Genomic DNA, 11,537 nt, shown 5'->3' on the forward strand with positions numbered 1-11,537 from the left:
TGTGTTTCTGATCTGTGCTTTTGTCCCGGAGCAGGTAGAGGCGGTCGTGTGGCGGCTCACGGCGGGACGCTGTCCTCCTTCATCGTCAAAAACATCGCCCTGGACAAACTGACGACAGCAACCCGCGAGAGGCCATTCTGCGGCACGCCAAAGAAGCCGCTGAGAACCCGTACTGGGTCGCCCCAGCCTATAAAAAGTAAGACACAGACCAGAGCCCAATGTTAGACTGACAGAAACACACTAGCACTGTTCCCTAGTGAGGAGTCGCTGCACACTTTTGCAACTTCAAGTGAAGAAAAAAATAAGAATTTAAGAAAACAAATATCTTTTTAATTTTTGTGTGTGTATATATATATATATATATATATATATATATATATATATATATATACTAATTATCTTTATATATATATATACTAATTATCTTTATATATATAAATTAATGTATTCATCAATTAATAAATAAAAAAAATATTTATATGTATATTTTATATTAAAATAAAATAATACAATAAAATAATATTTAAATATCATTCTGAATAAAACCTTTATTACATCTATTTAAATAAATATTTTTTATTCCTAAAATAATTTTTAACATTTTTTGTCCTGTTCAAATATCATTTTTAACATTAACTTGCTCTTTGTGTATAAATTTTGTTTTCAGTCTAGTTTTGCCTTTAGTTTAATTTTAGCAGTGAATTGGTAAGAAAATTATTTCTTTTTCCCTAAGTTTAGTTTTATTAATGATAGGGAAAATACAAAAGTATTTACTTATATATATATATATATATATATGTATGTATGTATGTATACGTAAAAACTTTACTGTTTTGTTTGTAAAAAATTATAGAATGAAAGAAAAAAAAAAAAAAAAAACTAAATTACTTTAAATCATAAACAATTTTACAGCTTAAAAATATATGACATTTTAAAAGTAAAAGAATTTTAAAAAGTGTTTGAAAAAAATATACAGATATTAACCTATTTTTAAAAATGTATTTTACAACTTTTAAGTGTGATTTAAAAATCGTAGGTTATTTTTTTGTGAACAGCTATGAAAATAATTTTTATTATGTTTGTTGACTACTATTAAAAATTATTTACAATTTTTAATTTTATAAATGAAAATTTCCAAGAATTTTAATAAATTACAAAATTGTAAAACAATTTAAAAGAAAAACATTGGTCTTTTTCATTTGTAAAATATGTTGTCTTATATTTTTTTCAGTATTTATTTTTCTTTTTAAAATGGTTAAGCTTTTAATTTTAGAATTTTTTGTAATTTCTTTTTGTAAATATATATATATATATATATATATATATATATATATATATATATATATATATATATATATATATATATATAATTTTTTTTTAATTACACTTAAAAGTTTGTAAAGTATGTTTGTAAAATTAAGTCTACTTATAGTCTTATTTTTTATATTCTGTTTTTTATTTTTTTTTATTACATTTTTTAACTTTTTTTTAAAATAGTATTTCCATAATTGTTTGGTTAATCACATTTAAAAGTTTGTAAAATATGTTTGTAAAAATAAGTTTATAATTATATTTCAAAATTCATTAACTGAAAATGTCATATTTTGTCATTTTTTGAATTGTTTATGATTTTGTGTTCTCATTTTCTAAAGTAATTTAGTTTCTCATCTATACTATAAGTTTCATATTTTCTATAATTTTTACAAACAAAACAGGCAAGTGTGCTGAACTTATTGCCAATGTATTTTATAAACTTTTAAATATATATTTAACCATATTTAAACGTTTGTAAAATGTTTGTAAAAATGTCTACTTATTTTTTTGTCTGTTAACATCGTTTATAAGTTTTTAAATATTTTGTAAATTAACTTTTTCACTTTTTTAAATAGTAGTGTTTATATTTATTTTTTTCAAACTACAAAGGTTATTTATTTATTTATTATGTGCTTAAAAAAATAATTTAGGTCATTTAACTGCAGTTTAATAATTTATTAAATAATCACTTATGAATAATTTATTTGATTATCCAGTAGTTAGCTATAATAGCTAGATTTTTCCAGTGAGCTCAGACTGATTCCTTTAATGTGAAGAATGCATGCGATGCAGCTGTATAATGTGGTCAGAATGAGGTCGTATCCCAGAAGGCCGCCAGCTGGCAGGTGCACAGGTCTGGCCGGAGCTCAGGTACAGGTGAGACAGGTGTGACAGACAGAAAGTGTTGCTGAGGTTCACCTGACACCTGCGTGTCACACCTCAGCTAACAGATGCATTAATGTTTGAAGGGCCGTACAGGTTTGAGATCTTCAGCCGTGGCTCCGGTTACGGACGGAGCTCTGAAGGGTGACGCTATTCACGAGCACTTCACCATCCCAAAATAACAAACACATTGACCCCGAACACTGTTTCAACACCTACAGATCTGTGTCACTGCATTACATGATCAAATGAGAAAAAGCAAGACACCACACCTGCATTTGTGATTTGCATCTAATGCAGTGATGTTCAGATATTATTGTGCCAAAGTAAAATTAATGAATCATTCATAATCTTTACTTTTTAGGTTTTCTGTGCAATGCAGATTATCATTTGATTGTTATCTACAGACGTTGAAAAATATAAAATTTAATTTATAATTTTCTTCATGCTACAAATGGATTTGCATATATTTATTTAATTAAAAAAATAATTATTAAATAAATAGTGTGTGTGTGTGTGTGTATAATTTTAATAATACTTAATAATAATTAAAATAATAATTTTTTTATTATTTATATATATATATATATATATATATATAATGTATAATTTACTATATATTATATATTTACAATATTTCAATTATTGTATATTTATTAAATATTACCTATATATTTTATGTATTATTTTGTATTTAAATAATGTATAAATCTAATTGCTTTAAAAAATTCTCTCTTTATATATAATAATTACTCTATAATTTACTATATATTATATTTTTTGTTTAATATATATATTTAATTTTAAAATACATTTTATGCTGTAAAAATTGTCTGTATATATGTGTATATTCATATTCAGAAAATGTACTGTGCAAATTATCATCAAATAAAATAAAACAGAGTAATTCAATAAATATCTAATAATTAATCTATAGTTTATCATACATTATATATTTTTGGTATATTTTATTGTATTATATATTTCTTTAATTGTTAAATATTAATTATAGACTTAAAAAAATAGATTTTTTAATTTTAAAAGTGTATTAATGTAATTGCTGTATAAATATTAATATCTATCTAAACATTTTTTTCTTTTCTTTTTTGTAAATTAAAATTTTTCAGCGTTTTTAATAGTTATCAATAGTAGTCAACAGAATCAAGAATTTCCATAATTGTTGAATTAAAATAACGTTTATGCTTAATAAATTTTTATAATAAATACATTTATTTAATAGCATGGCCAATTCAGTTAAATAAAATTGAATTGCAGTTTAATAATGTATTAAATCATAATTTATTAATAATTAATTTTATTATTCAATAGTTATTAGCTAGATTTTTGCGACTGAGCTCAGGCCGACGCCTTTTATCTGAAAAATGTTTTTATTTTTTTATTTTATATATATATATATATATATATATATATATAAAATTTACTGTATATTAATTTTGTTTTAATTGTTTTTATTAAATTATTAAATATTAACTATATATTGAAAATGTTTTTAAATTGTAAAATGTATTACTTTAATTGCTGTAAAAGTTGTCTATATATATATGTGTGTGTGTGTGTGTGTGTGTGTGTGTGTGTGTGTGTGTATATATATATATATATTCAGAAAATGTACTGTGCAAATTATCATCGAATAAAACTAAATAGAATAATTTAATAAATATATAATAATGAATCTATAATTTATAATACATTATTTAATTTAAATTGTTATGTATTTAATTGTTAACTATATATTAAAAATATGTATTTGTTTATTTTTAAAATGTATTAATGTAATTGTTGTGAAAAAATATATATGACTTAATAAAACAAAATAGAATACATATCTAATAATCTAAAACCTATTATATATTGTATATTTATTTTAATAAAATTGTTGTTGTTTTTGTTGTTTTGTTTTTTTACTTTCCAATAATTTTTGTTTAGGTAGGAGAAAAACAAAATCAAGGCAAGTTCTAACCATTAAATCATTCTTATCTTGTGTTTTTTGGGCTCTCTGTAGTACTTGGATTATCATCATTTAAACATCCACAGTCGTCGCCAAAAGGACAATCTCTTTGTTATGATTTTCTTCATCCTCCAGTGATGTATTACATCCTGATTCCACATTCGTTTTTTTCCCCAAATCCTAAAATAAGAGCAGCGTGAATGGCTGTGGTGGTTCGAGTGATTCCGTGAAAGGTTTTCCAGGTTGCTGGAGTTGGAAAGCATGTGGAAATCCCAGTTTTATGTTGTGTTTACGTGTAGTGAAAGCGAGCGGCTGTGAGCAGAGGCTTTGTATTTACATTCTGGCCGTCTGCGTCCCAGTAAAGCGGGAGCGTGTGGTCCTGAAATATGCTGCCGATAAGAAGCTGTCAGCTTTATATCTGTTCATCTCTTCTGTTGGATGTTTATCTGGAGAATAACACACGGATCTGTTTCGACGGTGGTCCGTTCAGCTGCTCCGCTGGCAGAGCAGAATCAAGCCGACAAAGCCGTGTGTGACGGATGGCGTGACCAGATCAGAGCCCAAAACACGCTACTGTTTAGATACCCGCCGCTTTTTGTGAGAACACAAGCCTAAATACTGCATATATATAATGCAATAATAGTGTGTGGAAGTATATCAGTGACTATATTGGCATTTGCTGTAATTTTTTAAAAACTTTTCTTAAATTTAATTACTTACAAACATTGTAAACAACTTTTATTTTATTATTTTATTTTAGAATTATAGGTGGAAGTATAACAGTGACCATATTGGTATTGGCTGTCATTTTTTGCATTATTAAATTTATTTAGAAACATGTTGACTTTGACCTGTTGAACCAAAAAATTTTATTATTTTAGTTTATTTTATTTTATATTATGTTTTATTTTATTTTAAAATTTAAATAAGTATGTAACAATTAATTATTGTATATTAACTATATTTTTACAAAATGTATTTATATATATAAATATAAATATAATGTGTGTGTGTGTGTATAACAAAACAATATGATTACATAAATATATAATAATATAATTTATTGCATTATTTTCCTCAAATGTATCTATTTCATTTACAAATGTTGACTTGTTGAACCAATTTCTTTATTTTTATTTTATGTTTTATTATATTTTTATTATTTTATTCTTTTAAGAATTAAATGTGGAAAATTATTATCAGTTATTTTTTTATTTTACTTTATTTTTTTTTTTATATTATATGTTTTACCTTATTTTTATAATTTTATTTTACAAGAATTATATGTGGAAATTCTGTATATTATTAATATTATTTATAGTTGTAATTAGTAATATATTATTATCAGTGTTTTTTTATTTTATATTATATTATATTTAATTTTATTATTTTATTTTACAAGAATTATATGTGGAAATTCTATATATTATTAATATTATTTATAGTTGTAATTAGTAATATATTATTATCAGTGTTTTTTTATTTTATATTATATTATATTTAATTTTATTATTTTATTTTACAAGAATTATATGTGGAAATTCTATATATTATTAATATTATTTATAGTTGTAATTAGTAATATATTATTATCAGTATTTTTATATTATATATTATATATTATATTTAATTTTTATTATTTTAGTTTACAAGAATTATATGTGGAAATTCTATATATTATTAATAATATTTATAATTGTAATTAGTAATTTATTATTATCAGTTATTTATTTTTTTATTTTATTTTATTTTATATTATATGTATTACCTTATTTTTATAATTTTATTTTACAGGAATTATATGTGGAAAGTCTGTATATTATTAATATTATTTATAGTTGTAATTAATATATTATTATCAGTATTTTTTTTATTTTATATTATATATTAAATTAAATTTTTATTTTTATTTTACAAGAATTATATGTGGAAATTCTATATATTATTAATATTATTTATAGTTGTAATAAGTAATGTATTATTATCAGTTTTTTTATTTTACTTTATTTTATTTTATATTATATGTTTTACTTCATTTTTATAATTTTATTTTATAATAATTATATGTGGAAATTCTGTATATTATTAATATTATTTATAGTTGTAATTAGTAATATATTATTATAATTTTTTTGTTAACCATTATCAGTCCTTTTCAAGATTTCTATTTGTTTTGCAAATTTTCAGTTTTTCATTTCATTTCATTTTATTTATTAATCACTATCAGTCTTTTTCAAGATTTTTGTTTTGTTTTGCAAATTTTCTATTTTAATGTATTTATTTTATTTTATTTTATTTTATGACACAAGAATTAGATTTGGAAATATATCAGTGACCATATTGTCATTGCCTGTAATCAGGTACAGTTTTAATTATCAGTTTTAGTCTGATTCAAGATTTGTATTGTTTTAGTCAAAATGTCTGTTTATTCATTTAGTTTTATTTAGTTTTTTTTAAGCAATGGATTAATTACATTTTTAGTTTAAATATTTAAAACAAGAATTCTCAAAATGATTTGCAAACAAAATACCCAATGCTTTTACGTTTAGGATTAAATTGATAAAACCTGTTTTGTTAATTTGAAGAAAATAGAAATGTCAAGAAAGCATCTAAAATATTTTAGATGCTTGTTTTTTTAAATGTTACAGATACTGCTAATTACATTGTAACTCTTCACGTTTCTAAAGCCATTAAATGGAGCAGATTTGGTGTCTCAGGTGTGTGTTTGGTGTGTAACTGGATCTGGATGGTTAGAGGAGAGCTGGTCTCATCGCTCCATTACTACAGTAATGAACACAGACCTAATGATCCTGTTACTCTGGTGCTGCTCGTGTCATGCTGCTTTAATTGCTGTCTTCAGGTGTCTGAACACACACAAACACACACACACACACACACACACACACACACACACACACACACTGACACTGGAGACGCTGAGGTGTGAATCGAGGTCAGCGCTGGAGCGTCTCTCGTGTCGTCTGTCATCGGCGTTTGTCCTCTGTACTTCAGCTTCATTTGTCCTCTCATGTCTGTCAGACCAATCAGACAAAAGACGTTTGATGGCTCAGATTCACCTCCTGCCTCAGTTTCAACAACACGAGCAAATTAAACATTTTGTTAAAGTTTTTTTTTTTTTTGTCATTTTTGTTTTATTCATATTTTATTGTTTTATTATAATTTGTGTAATTTATTTATATTTTATTATTTTATTTTACAAAAATTGGCCATAATTTTGTTTTCTGAAATGTATTTTTTTAAACGTTGCATTTGACCTTTTTTTTTTTTTTTACTTTTTTTTCCATATTTTATATACTTCCATTATAAGTGGAAGTATATTAGTGACCATATTGTTATTGTTCTTTTTATTAATTTAAAATTTTCTTTGTCAATTAAATAAAGTTAAAATAAAATATAAATATTTAATGAAAACGAAACAAATATATGTGACCTTGGACCACAAAACCAGTCTTAAGTCGCTGGGGTATATTTGTAGCAATAGCCAAAAATACATTGCAATGATTGATTTTTCTTTTATGCCAAAAATCATTAGGAAAAGTAAAGATCATGTTCCATGAAGATTTTTTGTAAGATTCCTACTGTAAATATATCAAAATGTAATTTTGTATCAAATGTAATCAAATGTAATTTGATTAGTAAAATGCATTGTTAAGAACTTAATTTGGACAACTTTAAAGGTGATTTTCTCAGTATTTTGATTTTTTTGCACCCTCAGTTTCCAGATTTTCAAATAGATGTATCTCGGCCAAATATTGTCCTATCCTAACAAACCATACATCAATAGAAAGCTTATTTATTGAGCTTTCATATGATGTATATATCTCAGTTTTGTAAAATTTAACCTTATGACTGGTTTTGTGGTCCAGGGTCACATATTAGAAATGTTGCCTTGACGAGTGACTGAAAGAAGTTGAAGTACTACATTTACTAACTGGAAATTAAACCTAAATGTTAAATTAAAAATGAAAGCACATGAATATAACTAAATATAAAATGCAGTCTGGAATTATAATGATTAAAGGTAATTCAAAATATAAATAAAACTATATACTTTTTTTTAAATTACATTTTTATTGTTTTTATTTTACAAGTAATTATGTTTTCTGAAATATATTTATGAACATGTTGAACTTTTTTTTTATTTTACTTAATTTCATTTTAGATTTTTCTGTTTTTTTAGTTTACAAGAATTATAAGTTGAATTATATCAGTGACTGTATTGGTATTGGCCATATTTATATTTATTTATTAAATGTATTTAATTATATACTTTTTATTAATTTAAACTAAAACCTAACTTAAAAAAAAGCTCAAACTATTAATTTTATATATATATATTAAATGAAAAACTAAACAAACATTAGAAATGTTGCCTTGACAAGTAACTAAACACAAATAAAATAAAAAACATAATATAAACCTAAATGATAATATAAAAAGAAAATAAAAAAAAAACTGACAAAAGCACATAAAATGAAAGAAAAAAATGAACTAAATTTAAAATGCAGTATGTAATTATAATGATAAAAGGTAATTCAAAATATAAATAAAACTCAATATGTTTTTAAATTTAATTTTTATTGTTTTGTTTTTTTTACAAGAATTGTAATTATGTTTTCTGAAATGTATTTAATTATTTACAAACATTTTGCATTTGACCTGTTTAACCTTTTTATTTAACTTTATTTTATCTGATATTTTTTTATTTAATTTTATTATTTTATTTTACAAGAATTATAAGTGGAAGTATATCATTGACCATATTGGTATAGGCCATAATAAAAAAAAAAAAATCTGAAAATTATTTAATTATATAATTATCTACTTTATTCATTTAAACTAAAACCAGATTTAAAAAAAAGCTCACTGTTTAACTGTTTCAAATATTTTCTTTGTTAATGACGTAAAGCTGAAATAAAATATAAATTTTAAATGAAAAACTAAACAAATATTAGAAATGTTGCCTTGACAAGTAACTTAATAAAAGTAAATTAAATAAATAAAAACTAATTGAACCTAAATGATAATATAAAAAGAAGATCATTTAAAAAACTGATAAAAGCACATTTAAAAAAAAAATAGTCTGGATTTTTTTTATTAATATTTTATTTTACAAGCATTGGCCATAATTATGTTTTCTGAAATGCTTTTTTAAACATGTTGCATTTGACCTGTTTTTTGTTTGTTTTTTTTGTTTACATCATTTTTATTTAACATTTTTTTCCATATTTTATATACATCCATTTTAAGTGGAAGTGTATCAGTGAGCATGTATTCTTTTTATTAATTTAAAATGTTCTTTGTCAATTAAATAAAGCTAACATAAAATATTAACTGGACATTAAAAAATAAATAAGTAAATAAAAATGAAAAAACAAATTAAACCTAAATGATAAAATAAAAATAAAATCATTAAATTAAAAAACTGACAAAAGCACATCAAATTAATTTTACATTTATTAAATATAAAATTATATATAATATACATAGAATTCATTAAAAATAAAAAAAAAATTAAACAATTTAAAACGCAGTTCGGAATTATAATGATAAAAGCTCATTCAAAATATAAATCAAACTATGTACTTATAAATAATGATAAAATAACACTGTTTTTAAGTAAAGATTTTTTAATGGTTTCAGTTTTAATGATAAAACCCGGGGTGGCTTCTCAGTTTTCTTAATTTCTTTCTTAATTTGTTTTTAATTTGTGTCAAAATATCTTATATTTTTTATATTGATGCATACAGATTTTTTTTGGATTTTTGCAAATATTTATTTAAATGTATTAAAAAAAAAAATTTTTTAAAGATTAATTTAGTCTCTGAATGCATTGAGTTTGCGATGTGATTTGTGTGTGTGTGTGTGTGTCAGTGTCCCTCTGTGACTCGCAGCAGATGTTGTATTTTAATCAGCGATCTGAATGAAAGTAGGGAACTGGATTAATCTCCCATCATCCTCTCTGTTTCGCAGATCACGTTTTCTCTTCTCACACACTGAGATCTGAATGTCTCTCATGACGTGTTTTTCTCTTGACAGGACGCAGCCGGATCCGCTGTTTGCCGAGGAAGAGGAAGAAGAGCCTGACGAAGATCAGCCAGAATGGAAGAAACGCAAGATCTGAGGAGATTTCCTCTTTACGTCTGACTCTGGGTTTGTGGAGTTCAGAGGAATGAAGCTATAATAGAGTCTCTTCCATCTGGATTCTTACAAACCTTATGGAAAAGGACAATTTTAAGTCTGAATTTGAGCTGAAGAAATCGAAAATGTTGTAGTAAACGTTGTCTTTTTTTGCTAAATGTTATTTCCAGCTCATTATTGTCTGATTATAATTATTTTTTTTGTATTTTTGTCTTTTAGACTGTAATTAAAACCCATTCCGTGGCCTGTTTCTCATTTAAACACGCTCTTTTCCGTCTTTTATTTGCTATTGTGGGTTGAAAGGCAAAAATGTGTGTGTTTACATTCGGGCTACCTTTAGTAAATAGTTTTCGATATTTATTATTTTTTGGTCAGACCTGAATGACGCTGCGTATCGGCGTGTCGGAACACATGTATGCGTGACGTTCATGCGTGTAAACATACGGGACGTCACGTTATCGCAACGCATTCCTTTCCGGTGAGTGTCCCGTGTGAATGACTCCTCGTCTTCCCCCATGAGTCACTGCGCTCTATAAATATTTACTTGGAAAAATCTTTAGATACTTCGTTTGTTGTTAAACTTCCAGCTCTTCAGGATCTCATTGTGTCTAAGAAGATTCCTTTCTGCCTTTTAAATATTTAGTGCAGTTTCTATTTTATATATACGGTCAAGCCCGAAATTATTCATACCCCTGGCAAATTCTGACTTAAAGTTACTTTTATTCAACCAGGAAGTTTTTTTGGACCGGAAATGACACTGGCTTCTCCCAAAAGATAAGACGACGATGTACAAGAGGCATCATTGTGGAAAAAAAATATTTCTCAGCTTTTATTTACATTTGAACAAAACGTGGCATGTCCAAAATCATTCATACCCTTTGCAAACTGACACAGTCGATGGGAAAATCCAAAGTTCTATACCATTCCAAATAGTCCAAGCTGTTCTAAAGCATCCTAATTACCCTGATTCATTGGGAACAGCTGTTTTAATCAACTCAACCGGTGAAAAACAGAAGCTCTCTGCTGTTGGTTTGTGGACAGTCATGGCTAAGACAAAGGAGCTCACTGAGGACCTGCGGCTGCGCATTGTGGCTGCTCACAAGTCAGGAAAGGGCTTTAAGACCATATCTAAATGTTTTGAAGTTCCAGTGGCTACAGCGCAAAGTATTATTAAAAAATACAAGACGTTCCACACTGTGAAAAATCTCAG

At 25.0% G+C, this 11,537-nt stretch overlaps 1 protein-coding gene across 1 annotated transcript in view; it reads left to right on the top strand.

Moving 5' to 3' along the window:
* The window catches only part of LOC141299834 (WD repeat-containing protein 70-like), a 32,184-nt gene extending 21,354 nt beyond the window's left edge, over positions 1-10,830 (top strand). The window contains exons 8-9 of the mRNA XM_073830206.1: positions 35-196; positions 10,226-10,830. Of these exons, the coding sequence (XP_073686307.1) occupies positions 35-196; positions 10,226-10,362 (299 nt within the window). The 3' untranslated portion in view covers positions 10,363-10,830. The remainder of the gene's footprint in view (positions 1-34; positions 197-10,225) is intronic.
* The last annotated feature ends 707 nt before the right edge of the window (positions 10,831-11,537 follow it).

The sequence above is a fragment of the Garra rufa genome, chromosome 23 (genome assembly GCF_049309525.1).
Source record: "Garra rufa chromosome 23, GarRuf1.0, whole genome shotgun sequence".
In the NCBI taxonomy this organism is placed as follows: Eukaryota; Metazoa; Chordata; class Actinopteri; order Cypriniformes; family Cyprinidae; genus Garra; species Garra rufa.